This window comes from Saccopteryx bilineata, chromosome 3, assembly GCF_036850765.1.
Source record: "Saccopteryx bilineata isolate mSacBil1 chromosome 3, mSacBil1_pri_phased_curated, whole genome shotgun sequence".
Lineage (NCBI taxonomy): Eukaryota > Metazoa > Chordata > Mammalia > Chiroptera > Emballonuridae > Saccopteryx > Saccopteryx bilineata.
Genome location: NC_089492.1, coordinates 165,269,075 through 165,283,668, shown reverse-complemented (window position 1 = coordinate 165,283,668; position 14,594 = coordinate 165,269,075). Strand labels below are relative to the sequence as shown.

Sequence of the window (14,594 nt, the reverse complement as noted above, 5' to 3'; positions counted from 1 at the left end):
GCATGCATGTAAACTTTGTAGGCCCACAAAATTACTCCTGGGTAATGTTTAAGATAAAAAGAGAGAGAGAGAGAGATGCTGCTTTTCCTTGACTTCAGGTTTACAAAACTTCTTTTTCTAAAGAGCTGGTGCCCACATAGTGTGTATGTGTCTCAGACTCTAAGATTCTTGAATACTGGGACTATTTTGTATTCACCTGTATCTTTCACGGTACTTTGCTGGAGTATGTGCTTAGTATCTATTTGCATAATGAACATTATTTGTAGAGTTAGAAAACACTATTTTCAATCAAGGAGTGTTTATTATTTTTCTTAGAACTTCCTCTATACCATTACAATTTCTATTGACCTGATAGTACTGATGACCAGTACTATGGAAAGCTCCTACTAATGTGCCAGAAAATCGGCCATATGCTGAGGACACAAATAGGATGAAATCTACTTCCTCCACTTTAGGGACTCATGTCTATGTGTTAGCCTTTTTTCCCTGAGGGGAGAGTCCTATCATTCTCTTGAGAAATGGAAATGCTTCCAGAGTACAGAATTCTTTCCTACATCCCCAGATGTGAGTACAAGTGGCAAAAGCAGGCAGCTTGGGAAGAAAAGGCCAGCCCGTCGGGTTGGTGCTCGCGGGCCTCGTTATTGTTCTGGAGGAAGGCAGAAGACAGAGGAGCGGGGAAGTGGCAGATGAAGACTTTTAATTTGCTGGCAATTAATTCTTTCACTTACTTTAAATTAAAATGTTCAGCTCTTACCCAGTCACTCATCAACAACTGTTAACATCAGTGTCTTTTCAGCATTTGGAAGGCTCTGAGTATAAACAGCCCATTACCTTGCAATGAAAGATAAACTATAGAACCTTGATTAAGCAGACTTCTCTGGAAATGAGCTGTACCGGTTCACTGATTCTTTTACTTACTAGACATTCAGCCAGAAAACTCTTCTTAAACTTTAGCATTTTTTCATTCCATCAATTAATCAGCTCAACATGGTACTGTAGCTAGGAGCAGTCTCTGGGGCCGGGCTGTCTGGATTCAATCTCAGGTCCTTCATTTTGTTCCCTGGACAGCGTGCTTACCTCTTGTGCCCCTATCTCCCCTTCTGTAAAATGAAGATGATACTAGTACTGATTTCATAGCATATTTATGAAAAATTAGATTGATTAACATATGCAAAATCCAAAGGACAGTGCCTAGCACATGGTCAGTGCTACCTTAGTTATTATTGTTGGTCACTCCTGTAGTCTGTCCATGAAAGGACAGTGAGCAGGGTAAGAGTGATCCCTGCTTCCCAGTAAATTCCTGCCATGATAAAAATGGTCAAACAATGTAAACTCATAGAGAGTAAAATAGGAAAATGTACTCCACCTCCCCTAGTTCTACTCCTCAGAGGTAACCATTATTAATCATTTTATGCGTATCCTTTCAAACTACCGTATTTCCCCGTATATAAGATGCTCCCATGTATAAGACACGTTAATTTGGGGGCCCTAAATTTGGAAAAGAATGTATTACATAAAGTTATTAAACTCAAGTTTTATTCATCATAAAATTCATACAACTCTTCATCACTGTCAAAACTCCCATCCATTAGCTTGTCCTCATCTGTGTCTGATGACGAATCAGTCTTCATATACTGCCTCGTCCTCAGTTTCATCTATGGCATTTGAAATGCCACAACCACTGTATAAGACACACCCAGTTTTTAGACCCCAAATTTTTCAAAGAAAAGATGCATCTTATACATGGGGAAATATGGTATTTTTCTAGAGGTATGAGAATATATACATAAAGATTAGTTGTTCATTTTTATAAGAAGTACAATAATTTTACTAAAAATATATCATGTACATTTTTGCAGGTCAGTTCATACAGACCTATCTCCTCTGGTGTGGCTACCTTTGCCTTCTGCAATATGAGAAACCATACTTTTCAATTTAATCTTTTTCCTTTTAATGCACATGAAATTCTCTCAGGATTTTAAATAATGCAAATGATGCCAAAATGAACATCCTCATACAGTTAGCTTTGAGCATTTGTAGAATATTTTAAAGCATAAGTTCCTTAAAATGGACATTGTTTTTTTAAAGTGAACAGTCCATAGCATTTTAGCATTGTTTTCTTCAAATGGACATTCTGTAGTGGGAACATGTTCACTTTGACAAAGTAGGAATAAAATGGGATTGGAAAGACAGCCTCACAGCCATTAGGACAGATGTCTCTTGTGTCATACCAGGCTGCGGAGAGGAGTCAGTTGGGCTGAAGCAGCTTGTTTGCTTGCAGTTTCCTCCTGAAGACGTGGTAGAAATGTCTCCATTATGAGTTGAGATGAACCAAGTGCCAGGTAATTAAGGCTCCGACTCAGAATCTCACCCGCCTCCCCTCTCTCCTAGTTCATCTCCCCAAGGCATCGTGACCTGGCAAAAACCCCATGACTCCATAACTTCTGTTCTCCAAATGTTTAGAGCACCTGAACTGTGAAAGAAAGAGCAAATGAACAGAGACAGAGGAGAGGAAGAGTTAAAAGAAATGACAGCCAGGTGGGAATCATGATCTATTTATGCTGGAAAATCACTCAAGAGAATCCTCACGCTGTCACCACACACAGATTATGACAGATCGGGCAAATGCCTCTGTGGTCCTGAGCTAAGCCAGAGACAGGCCAAAAGGTGGACTCTGGATACGTGAGTTATGTCACAGGTCTAACTGTCCTGCAGAGACCAAAAGATATAGTGGCTCAAGACAGAAGTTTAATCTTTCCTCTGGTAAGGGTTGGTTGGAGGTCCAGAGCAGATGGGCAGGCTGTTCCTTAAGATCATCTGAGATGCGGGCCCTGGGGCAGCTCTCCCTTCTCAAGGCAGCTCCCACCATTGCTCTAAGGTGGCTGCCACAGCACAAACAGAAAGTGGGGAACATGCCTTTTCCACTGTAAGCATTGTGGTACTGACGTTCAGATTACTTCTGCTCACATTCCAATAGCAGGAATTTAGTTACATGTTCCTCCAAGTTGCCAAAACAAAGTACCACAAACTGAGCAGCTTAAAATCACAAAAATTTATTGACTCACAGCTCTAGTGGAGGCTAGAAGTTCAAAATCAAGGAGTTGGCGGTGCTACGCTGCCTGTAAACCACGTAGAAAATAATCCTGCTTTGCCTCTTACAAACTATTTTTTTCTGGCCATCATTGGCATTCCTGGGCTTACAGATGCATTACTCCAATCTCTGCCACCACCTCCACATGCCATCTTCCCCCTGTGTATCTCTGTCTTCACAGGGTCATCGTCTTATAAGGACATGTGTCATACTGCACTAGGGCATACCCTAATGACTTCATCTTAAATGTGATTAAACCACAGAGACTATTTCCAAATAAGGTCACACTCACAGCTATTGGAGATTAGGACTTCAATATATCTTTGGGGGAGGGTCACAATTCAACCCATAACAAGGATGTATGTCAGCAGGTTTTCAAACTCTAGCAGATACAGAATCTCTTAGATTTGCTAGAATACAGATTGCTGGGCCACATAGCCAGAGTGTCTGATTCAGTAGGGCTAGGGTGGGCCTAAGGTTTGCATTTCTATTAAGTTCCCAGGAGGTGCTATAGCTTCTGGCATTGGTGGAATACTTTAAGAACCACTAGTGTGGGATCTTGCGACTCAGAATGCAGGCCACAGACCGGCGGCATCAGAATCACCAGGAAGCCTGTAAGAAATGCAGTCTCTCTTTCAGCCCATACCGCAGACCCACTAAATCAAAATCTTCTTTAGCTGGTGATGTGTATCCATATTAAAGCTTGAAAACCCTGTGGTAGGAGACCCATCCTCCAGCATAAGCTGGAAGGTCAGCTAGCTCCAGATGCAGAGGTAAGTCTGTAACGTCAAGCCAGTAGGCTCAGTCCAGGTCAAGTTGACCTCCTCAGAGAGCCTCTAAGAGCCTCAGTTGGTATTTGGCTGTCAGAAATGCCACATCTCTCCTGGAGGTCCCCACACCCACCCTCATAGCTGCCCAAGCTTGGGGGACACTGGAAAGTCATACCTGAGGTCAGGTTTTCTGACAAGTAACTGAAGTTGAGGTTGCAACCACCACCTTTGCCAAAGAGAAAATAGGTCTTACTCTTAGAAGCTTAAACTTGTACTCATAGATCACAATAGGCCAGAGAAATTAGGAGAGCCACAGATGTATGAAAGAGCATATAAGAAAAATGTATTATGAGGATTTTGCCATGGACCTGTGCTTGATCTCTTGCCTTATCTTGATTTCTTTTAAGGTAATCTTTTGCATAACTATTTATTTTCAATGCTACTCTTATTTGAGAAATAGGTTCACTTTGTTATGATAAGGTTTGTGCTTTAAAGAGAGCATAGAAAACAATACAGTTCCTATGAGTTCCTCTGAATGCCCGAGAGACTGTGAAAATCTCTCTCGTACGGTTCCCAGTGATATTGTTTGGGGTGAGATGTTTGCTCTGGCAAGAAATGTTTTCATGGTTATTATTATGGTTTTCTAAATAAAGAACCCAGCCTGGCCTAACCCTGAACCACCATAAAGGAAAGCCCTGGCCCTGGAAACAGCCGTGCAGTGGCTGAGGCCACACCTCTCTTCACCGGGCTGGGCTTGTGGCCTCGCTGCTACTCTGAACTTGTGCCAGCCAAAGTCTTTGGCTCCTTACCCATTTGTTTGGACACACTGAAGGGAATTTATTAATACAAAGACTCGTTCAGCTCCGGAAGATGTGCCTCCAAAGGCAGTCCCTTCTCACATGAAAACTGTCCTACAAGCAGCAGCACAGAAGAGTTTCAGAGCTGTTATCTGCCTCAGTTTCTTCATCCGCTTCAGTCTCTCCCTTTTTATAGTTGATAAGGGAGTTTTTATAGAGGAAAAGGGACTGACGTGGCTCACACAACTAGCCTGTGGCAGAACCTGGAGTAAATTCCAGGTCCATGGTCACTTGCCAGCTCTTCCCATGTCATTCCTTCATCCTGTCATTGGAGATGAACTGACCTTGGAATCAACCATGAACTATTGACCTGCCATGTTGCTCCAAACCATCACCAGCTTGCACTTGTGTTCTCTGTCCCTAACCAACCAAACATGTGACTGTTAGCCCAAAATTCTGTTTCCAGGGCAGTACAAGGCCAGAGATAGGCCTCACACCCAGGAAATCATGGACTGGGGCTGTGAAGTAGGACTGCAGTTCAGGAGCCACGGGAGCCATGCAGGGATGTGAACATAACCTGCCTGCAGAGTAGGCTCATTGGAGACTGGGGAGCACGGGCTCCATCTACTGAGGTGGCTAATACCTCCAGTAGGTAGAAGCCTTTGGGTTTGAAGACCCAGTGATGGCAGACATATCCATTTTTTTAGATGTGCTAAAATTTTGTATGTGTTTATACGTGAAACCTCTTATGTTTTAAATATTGGCTCACATTTTAAAATGTCTTTAAAAACACTGGCAGGCTAAGCACAGCCCACCCCCAGGTGGCCCGTGCAGCCTCCGCAGCACGTTGCTGGTTCAGATGTGAATCTTGGCTCAGCCTCACTCTGCAACCTTGGGCAACACAACTCTCTAAGCTTCAATTTCCTCATTCATAAAATGAGGATAATATTGGTCCTATTTCATAACATCCTTGGGATGATTAAGTGACAATGTAGGTGAAGCATTTAAACTGCTACCAGGCACATAATCAATACTCAATAAAAGTTAGCATTGCTGTTAAGCTCTACCCAGAAAGCTTGCTAAAGCAGACCCAGCACTCACCACCCTCACAGCCAGTTTCTGGAGTAGTGTTCTCTGTGGCTCCCCAAAACCTGTGAGCATTCCGTGTCAGCATATAGCCCACACCCAGGCATGGAGTTCCCTGTGGCCTGATCCTGTGGGGCTGCACAGATGGAAACATGACAGGCTGTTCAAACAACTCTGGCGAGTCTTGGAGGGTGCCAGGTATGGCCAGGGGCTCTGAGCATATGCAGAGGCAGGCGTGGCTTCAGTCACGAGGCCCAGGGTGCCAGGACAGCTCAGATGATCTGATACAAGAATGTGGCCTGTGACCCAAGAATTTTGTTCTGTTCTTTCTTAGCCAAGTCAGGCGTAGATGAATAATGTGCTGAGATTGGGATCTGGTCTGCGGTGCTGGTGCTGGTGCCAAGGGGGAGACATGAGTGTTAAAATGTGGCTGAAAACTCTTTGGAATGCTGCCCAACTAGTGCTTTACGTGTTACTTGAATTCCCAGCAAGGAAGGGAATGAATTGAGAAGGGGAGAGGCTAAGCTGACCATGGTGCTGGGGTGAGAGGTCATAGAGCTCTTGTGAAAATACAGGCCAGTTTGCTTCCCCTTGTGGAGGATCAGCGGCAGGTCTCTTCAGCAGATCGAACAACTGCAGGAACATGCAGGGCTTCAAAGGGCGTAGCCCTCGGTAGGCACAAGGAACAGGTGTTTCAGTCCCTCTTCCTGAGGGACTGAAAATGAGGGACTAACATCAAAAATGGCTTTGATACAATTACCTCTTGTTTGAAGTGGGTTTTTTTGTTTGTTTTTTTTAAAGATGCTCTAAAAGTTATTTTTCTTAACATTGTCTGCATAAACCAACGAGGTCATTGAACTTCCAAATAGCCCCTTACCTTTTGGGCAACAGATAAGCCTTATTTTCATGGACCCTACTGTTCCAAATATTTTATACTGGTAAATTCTAGATGTATTTGAATATTGAGAAAAGCTTCTTATTCTATTTCCAGTTCTTTTCATGGACATGGAAGACAGTAGACCACAAGGAAGGATTTAACATTTATGCAATGCCTGGTGTTCTTTTTTTCCCCCTAAAAATATAGCATATCCCTTCACCCCCTTTTTTTTGGGGAAAATACAAATCTAATCCCTCTCAGTGCTACAGATGACTCAGCTGTTTACAGGAATTACAAAGAAGCATGGGTAGCACAGTTGTAAGAGGTGATATTGTGTTGTTGTTAATTAGCTTATTTTTTTGCAGTCAGACAGAATTGAATTTCAAATCTTACCTTACCACTTCCTAGATGTGAACTTGGGCAAATACTTAACATTTCTAACCTTAGTTTCCCATAGCTATAGAGTAAAACTAAATTAGTATCTATATACCTCAGAAGATAATTCTGAGAATCAAATGAGTTAAGGATATAAAGCACTTATATTAAGTGCTAACTTAATGGTAATTATTGTTAAAACTTCCCTTCAATTTTAATTCTTTTTAAAAATTCAGTTTTCTCCCTGGCTGGTTGGCTCAGTGGCTAAAGTGTCAACCTGGTGTGCAGACATCCCGGGTTTGATCCACAGTCAGGGTACATATGAGAAGTAACCATCTGCTTTTCTTTTCCTCCCTCTCCCTCTTTTCTCCCTCTTCCCATCTCACAGCCAGTGGCTTGGTTGGTCTAAGCGTTGACCTCAGGTGCTGAAGATAACTCAGTTGATTCAAGCATTGGCCAAGATGGGAGATTGCCAGGTGAACCCCAGTTGGGGCACATGTGGGAGTCTGTCTCTCTATCTCCCCTCCTCTCACTTATAAAAAAAGATGAAAAGAATTCACATTTTCAAAAACAGTGGTTCGTTTAAGTGAGGTCTATGTGCCTGAGTTCCTGGAGAAAGAACGTTGAAGAAATAAATAATCCCTTCTATCCTAGCAGTTCATGGTGCAGTCAGGCTCATCAGCAGCACAGCTCAGCTGTCTCAGGGACACTCTCAGAGGGCTCCTCTGACACTTGTAGACCTAACTGACCTTCAGGGTTTCCTGAGTTGAAACAGAATGACAAGACCTTTATATCTTCTATGGATCAGTTCCTGAGTGTTGGCCACCCCACAACAGGAGCCCAGCTGGGTGGGGAGGCTGCCTGCAGCAAGGGTCTTCTGCCAACAGCTCCAGCAGCTGGGACAGCCAGCCCCTCACTGAAAGGGAGGGGGCAGCTGGTGGCAGATCACAGTTTTCACAACAGCTTATACCGTTTTGTCTTTTAAAAATAAAAAAGCTACGTTTTTCTTCCAAACAGCTTCCAACACTTCACAAACTAGCACATTTTCCTCATCCACTTGCAGAAGGCTCTAGAAGGGAGGTACTCCCTGGCCTGTTCATGCCCATTTTTTCACACAATGCAAAGTAACATATGCCAAGTCAGTGACAGTGACAAAGAGTCACATACAGCTTTTCTGCCACTCAGCCAAGGTTCTGTCACAACAATATTGCTTACCTCTTAGTTTGCTGCCACATTCAGGTGCCATGAAGCCCAGCCTGCGCATTATGTTTGGTTGTTCATGGGCAGGACTACTCAGGGCTGACCCCCATCATAAGAGCATCATGAACTTTCTCCAGCATTCTCCACTCCCACACCTCAGGACCGGGGCTGGGGTTAGGTGGGAGTGAATGGGTGTGTCCTGAACCACTGCAAACCAAGCTAACCCAGAGCGTCTGGGGGAAGTGGCATCCTGCCCAACCCCTGGGCCTCCGTGTGCCTTGCCCCTTGCCCTGGCTCCCATAGCTGTGCTTAGGAACCTGTCTGGCTATCTCACATCCCTGGTCAATGCCAGGTACATCTTTATAAAAGGTCAATTACATAGTCCAGGGTAAATTCCAACTGCAGCCACTTTGTAAACAATCTTGGGCACTGTGGGACATTTCTAAGCTTGGTGACAAGTATACAATTTCTGGGTTTAGTAAAGTTGTAACTTCAGCACTCCTGAATAATTACCCATATACCCTTTCTTTTTCTTTTTTTTTTTCTTATAAGGGAAGCATTTGAAATATATGCATTAAAACTCTCTTCAAATTCCCTTGCCTTCAGGGTATCATTTTACCCTTTGGTTGAACATCAGGAAAGGGGCTCCCGGACTCATGGGAGGTTCTCAGATTCTCTCTTCAGACAAACACAAACCAGAAAAGAGCTGGGCAGGAGGACAAGGGGTGGTTTAGTCCAGACAAATAGAATTTATGTCAAAAAGGTGAAATAGGTCAAAGAAAAACATTTTATACCATATAAAGGCACAATTCACAATAAGGGTCTAACAGCTGGAACTTTTCTGTGACAGTAACAAGTATGTTAGTAATATAAGAAAAAGAATGCTTGAAATACAATATTTGTGAGAGACTTAAACACATGTCTCAAACTCTGAGAGTTAAAATAAACAAGAATTGACAAAACCATAGACAACCTCAATTGTAAATAGAATTCTTCTTTTACAAAGAGTCAAAAATGCTGTCTCTTGCAGTTTCTGTGGAACATTTACAAAAAGCGATCTTATAATAAGCGGCCAGGATGAATGCTAAGTTTTCAAGCATAAAATTTATACGAGCCATTTTATCGCATCACAGAGTACTAAAATTGAAAATTAAACAAACAAATAAACCATCCACTTGAAGTGAAGGACAAACTTCTGCATAGCTATTCCGACAACATGAAATAAAAAGTATTGATATAGGCTATTTTAAAAATAATGCAATGGAGAACACTTTTCATGCATTCATGTAATAAACACTTGTTGATCACTACTAGGTACTCGACATTGTTTGAGGAAGCAGGTAGACAGCACTAAAAAGATACAGTCTATTTTCATGGGCTTATATTTCTACCCCTAGATTGGAAGAAGATAGCTAATAAACAAGTACATGAATAAAACTGAAAATATCAGGGAGTGATACTTGCTTCTATAAAAATAAGAGAGAATGATGAGACTGAGAGTGAGCAGTTGGGGATGGTGCTACTTGTGGTTGAGAAGGCCTCTCGGACGGCACTTAATCTGAGCTCTGAACGTTAGGACGACTGGACCCTCTGAAGACTGGACCATCTAAAGACCCAGGAAATGCACACTCCAGCAGGGACACAGCCTACACTGTACAGTCAGAGAACTGGAGGTGGCGAATGCAAAAATGAATAACTCTGAATTCCTCATTATTGAAGAAAGAATGGAATTAATTGAATTGTTGAGTTAATTCAAGAACTTAGAATAAAGATAAAAAGGTCTTTAATAAGAAGAAAGAAACAATAAAGTAAACAACCAAAATAAATTAATGCAAAGACAAAAAGAGAGCAGAATTGATCTGAAAATCCAGGTTTAGTTGTTTTAGAGGAAAAGTATAAGCATCTAATCAAGAATTTTAAAAAAAGATATACAAAATAAATATAGAAGGCAACCCAGAATTTTTAAACAGAACTCAGATAATTCTGCTACCAAACCTGACAAAAAAAAAAATAGAAAGAGAAAGAAAGGAAGAAAAGCATGTTAAACTTTAAATCAATCTTTCTGCATCTGAAATTGTACACCTGCTGAATTGAATTCACAGTATATTAAAAGACTCATGGTTCACAACCAAGAAAGCTTCATTTCAGAAATGCAGGAATAACTTAAAATCCAAGAAAAGAAATATAACATGATAGAGTACCTTTCAATTAGTAAGACTTATTTCATAATCACAATGGATGAATAAAGGCTTTTGATAAAATTCAACGCTTATTCTGATTAAGAGGTACTCTGGCACCTTAGAAGAATGAGCTAACTTGGACCCCTTTCTTCATTCATCATGGAGAAATGGTAGATGACATATGATACACACAATTTAAATAATAGCTGGGCTCCTAAGCAAGAAAGAAAAACTTAGTTACATAAACAATGAAAGAACTTAGAGCCAGAATTAAAAGCTGACATGGTGATGACATGCGGAATACGGGTGGGGGGTATCAAATCCCAATATTCGCTCTAATGGCCAAAAATCAGCATTGAAAAAAATTTTTGTTTTTATTTTTTGTCCATTAAGATCTAGGATATATGGTTTGGAGCCTGCATGAGGTAGGAGGCTGTGACTAAGATTTTTATATAAAATTGGGACCTCGAGGAATGAACTAGGAACAATTTTACTCAGTGTACTAGGAACAAGAGACATTCCATTCCCTGGGACAGAAAAGAGATAAGGAAATTTCAATTTGCTTAATACTCTGATTAGAGAAAAAAGAAAAACTCTTCCTTTAAAAACCAAAACCTTGAGCTGTACTTTGCATAAGCAGGGAGCCCAGATGTTCACTACCCAGGTGGAATAGGCATCCCCAGGTAAAACAGTGAATGTAAAACTGGTTTGGGGCTAGAAAACCTTTGGCACTCTCACCCATGGCCTGTTTCTGTATGACTTGTATTGAGAATAAGTTTTGTGTTTTCAAAGGGTGATGATAGGAGAAGGAGAAAGAGAGGAGAAGGGTAAGAAGCAGAGGCGGATTAAGGTCAGTTGAGGCCCCGGGCACTGAAGAAAATATTGGGCCCCTTAAAAAAAGAGAGAGACAGGGAAAATAAAAATACAGGTTAACCATATTTTTAAATAAATAAAAAATATTATGTATTATTAATGTTAAAATTGCACATAGGAAACCAAACTTGGTGTCATTAGAAAAAAGTGTAAAGTTGGCGTTTTGCAGGGCCTTTCAGAAGTCAAGGCCCAGGGCGTGCACCCGGTGCGTCCGCTGTTAAATCCGCCTCTGGTAAGAAGAGATAGAGACTTGATGACTGGAAGTGGTTGCAAAGACTAAACTATTTGCTATCTTGCTTTTTTGAGAAAAAGAAGCTTGCCAATACTGATCAAGAGCACAAACAAAGCCAAAAGGAGGAAACAATCTCACACTAAAGATAACCTTACAAGAAAATAATTACTGTGTGACAAAACCATCTTCAATTTAGGATCCACAATCTGAAGAAACAATAAAATTAAGTGGTTTTAAATGATTAAGTGATAAAAGGAGGTAGGATAGTAAAAATACTGAAACTAAAATTCAAAGGAAAAATTAAATTGCAGATTTAAACACAATTCAAGAAGTTAAATCTGAGAAAGCTAGAATGTAATACCAAGTATAAAGCGTTAGAATAAATGATAAAGAAATTCAGAGTCAGGAAAGATAGACTGAGGAGAAATTATAGTTCCGAAGAAAAGATGGAAAAAAAATGACAGCTAAAATATATGAAAATTATTGTGATATTTTCAGAATCGATAATAATTAAATTCTTAGATTAAAAAACACACAACCCTGGCCAGTTGGCTCAATGGATAGAGTCCTGGGTTTGACTCCCAGTCAGGGAACACGTGAGAAGTGACCATCTGCTTCTCTTCCTCTCCCTCTCCCCCTCCCTTCCCCTCTTGCAGCCAGTGGCTCTGCGGGTCTGAGCGTCGGCCCCAGATGGGAATATGCCAGGTGGACCTCCATCAGGGCACATATGAGAGTCTGTCTCTCTGCCTCCATCCCTCTCACTTAAAAAGAAAAAGCACACCAAGTCCTCAATGGAATAAAAAATTAAATCTATGACTATATACATTATGGTAAATTATAAAACAGACACAAAAAAGAGAAAAATTAAAAGTAAGTGGAGAGAAAACACAAATTACCACTGTGGCAAAGGTTGCTATATGTCCACTCAAATTTATTCTAAATCTTCTGGAAAAACAGAATTGTAATTGGGCATATGAATGCTAATGCTAGAATTCTATAAATAAAGCATGTCTTCTAGATTTGACTTTAAAATCATGTACTATTTTACATAATCATGAAAAAAACCCCAAAATTTAAAAAGCAACTCCTAACAGTAAAAAGTAAAAGGAAAGAACCCTAACTAGTCAAAGTGACCTTAGACATAGTAATCTATCTGACTGCCTATCTCTGGTAGTATATATACTCTAAAGACAAAATACATTATATAACTTAAAACAACTATAGTAATCATATTATTTGTGGATAGCAATGGTATTATTGTGTGTGCAATTGAGATAAAGCAAGTGAGTAATTGTGGTATTTGCTAAGGCTGCCATAACAAATACCACAGGCCGGGTGACTTAAAAACAGAAATTTATTTTCTCACAGTTCCAAGAATAGAAAGTCCAAGATCAAAGTGCCATCAGGATTGGCACCTCTTCCTGGCTCATAGACAGCCAGCCACTGGACCATTCACATGGCCTTTCTTCTGTGTATGCTTGTGTGTATGCATGTGCGTGTGTGCTTGTACCCCCCCCACACACGCACACACACAGATCACTCATGTCTCTTACTCACAGGGACACCAGCACTAGCAGATTAGAGTGCCACTCAATGACCTCATTTAACCTTAATTACCTCCCTACAGGTCCTGCCTTTCAATACAGCCACATTGGGTTTAGAGCTTTAATATATGATTTTGGGGCAGACACATTTCAATTCCTATAAACCCTGCACTGAGAATTAATAGGCATCTGCTCAGCTATTGATTCTCCTTTGCTGTTGCTCCTTGCCTTGCACAGAATCCCCTTAGGAAGCTAATGGCAAGAAGGAACACTGGAAAGGGCAGAGTTCAGTGTTCCTGGGTTCCCTAGGTGCAGGAAGAAGAGAGGTAACACCATCTAGTAACAGACCCCTCTCTCTTTGTTACAGAACCACCAAGAGGCAAAAAGTAGAAGATAACATAGCGTGGCTGGTGACATTTCAGCACAGTGACCCTCGGGCTTATTATTAGGGGCTCCGACATGTTAGTCTAGAATAGAAGGAGAAGAGGGGTAAGGTGATAGAGGAAACAAGAGGAGTAAGAAAATGGCCACCTGTATGTTCCGCACTCCATGTTTCTTCCCTCATCCCCTATCATCTCCCACCTACACATCTAGGGAAGAGAGCAGAAGAAAGGTAATGAAGATGAGCCAAGCTCACAGGGATTGTGTTGGTCACATCACTCTCCTGAGTGCACACGTCTTGGGGATCTCCCTGTTGTACCTCTGCTGTGCTAAGCAGGGCTGTAGTCAGTGCTTACACCATCTCTGTTCCAGATCTTTAGGAGAAACTCATGCCTCCCTTCTTTCTTAGCATGCTTGCATCCATCTTTTCTTGTTATCAGAAAGTTAAAATATAGAAGCCCAAGAAAGAGGTATAATCTTAAGAGAAAAGGTGTCAAGGAGGTTACCTGCTCTACCTATAATGTTGAGTTTTGCCTTTAGAGTAAGAAAAAGAATCCTTCAGTGGTTACTCCCAGCCTCTTAAAGACTTAGAGTAGTGTTTGAGGCCAAAATACCATATAAAATAAAATGCATGCAGTTGTTTGGCCCTAGCCCTGAGCATGATGTCTCTCTTGTGGACTCCATGAGCAATGATACAGCTCTGGCAAGAGTGTGTGTCTGGTGTTCAGAACCTTAGGCCCAAGCCTGATACTACCCCAAAAGAATATCATGTCACCCAAACCAAGCAACATAGGTGTGATCATAGACCTGCCATTTTATGAGCACTGTGGCTAATGCTTGGGCAGGTGACAGCTCTGCTCCAAGCCCAGCTGAACAGCGGTTGCTCAGGGATCACAGGGAGCAAACACAACTGTGAGGAGGCCTCTGCTCTTGAGACCTGATGCTGTGACTTCAGGGTCTGCTCCTTTGCTGGCTGTGCCTCACGGTTTTCTGCTGTCTCCATCAGTCTCTTCCCGATAGATCTCCTGATGCTCCCCAACTTGAAGGAAACCTGTTTCCTCTGGAAGCTCTGGTAAACACATAGGGCGTGAGATGGCCCCCAGCAATGGGCCCTCACTTTCTGCAGATGGTGTTGCTGAAATGTGAATGGCTCACTCTGAGTGGGAATGAACAGCAGCAGCCAATGCA

At 41.6% G+C, this 14,594-nt stretch overlaps 1 protein-coding gene across 1 annotated transcript in view; it reads right to left on the bottom strand.

Moving 5' to 3' along the window:
- Nucleotides 1-8,246, bottom strand: part of VTCN1 (V-set domain containing T cell activation inhibitor 1) — a 124,456-nt gene extending 116,210 nt beyond the window's left edge. Inside the window, exon 1 of the mRNA XM_066264899.1 lies at nt 8,212-8,246. Coding sequence (XP_066120996.1) covers nt 8,212-8,231 — 20 coding nt within the window. The 5' untranslated portion in view covers nt 8,232-8,246. The remainder of the gene's footprint in view (nt 1-8,211) is intronic.
- Between the last annotated feature and the right edge of the window lie 6,348 nt (nt 8,247-14,594).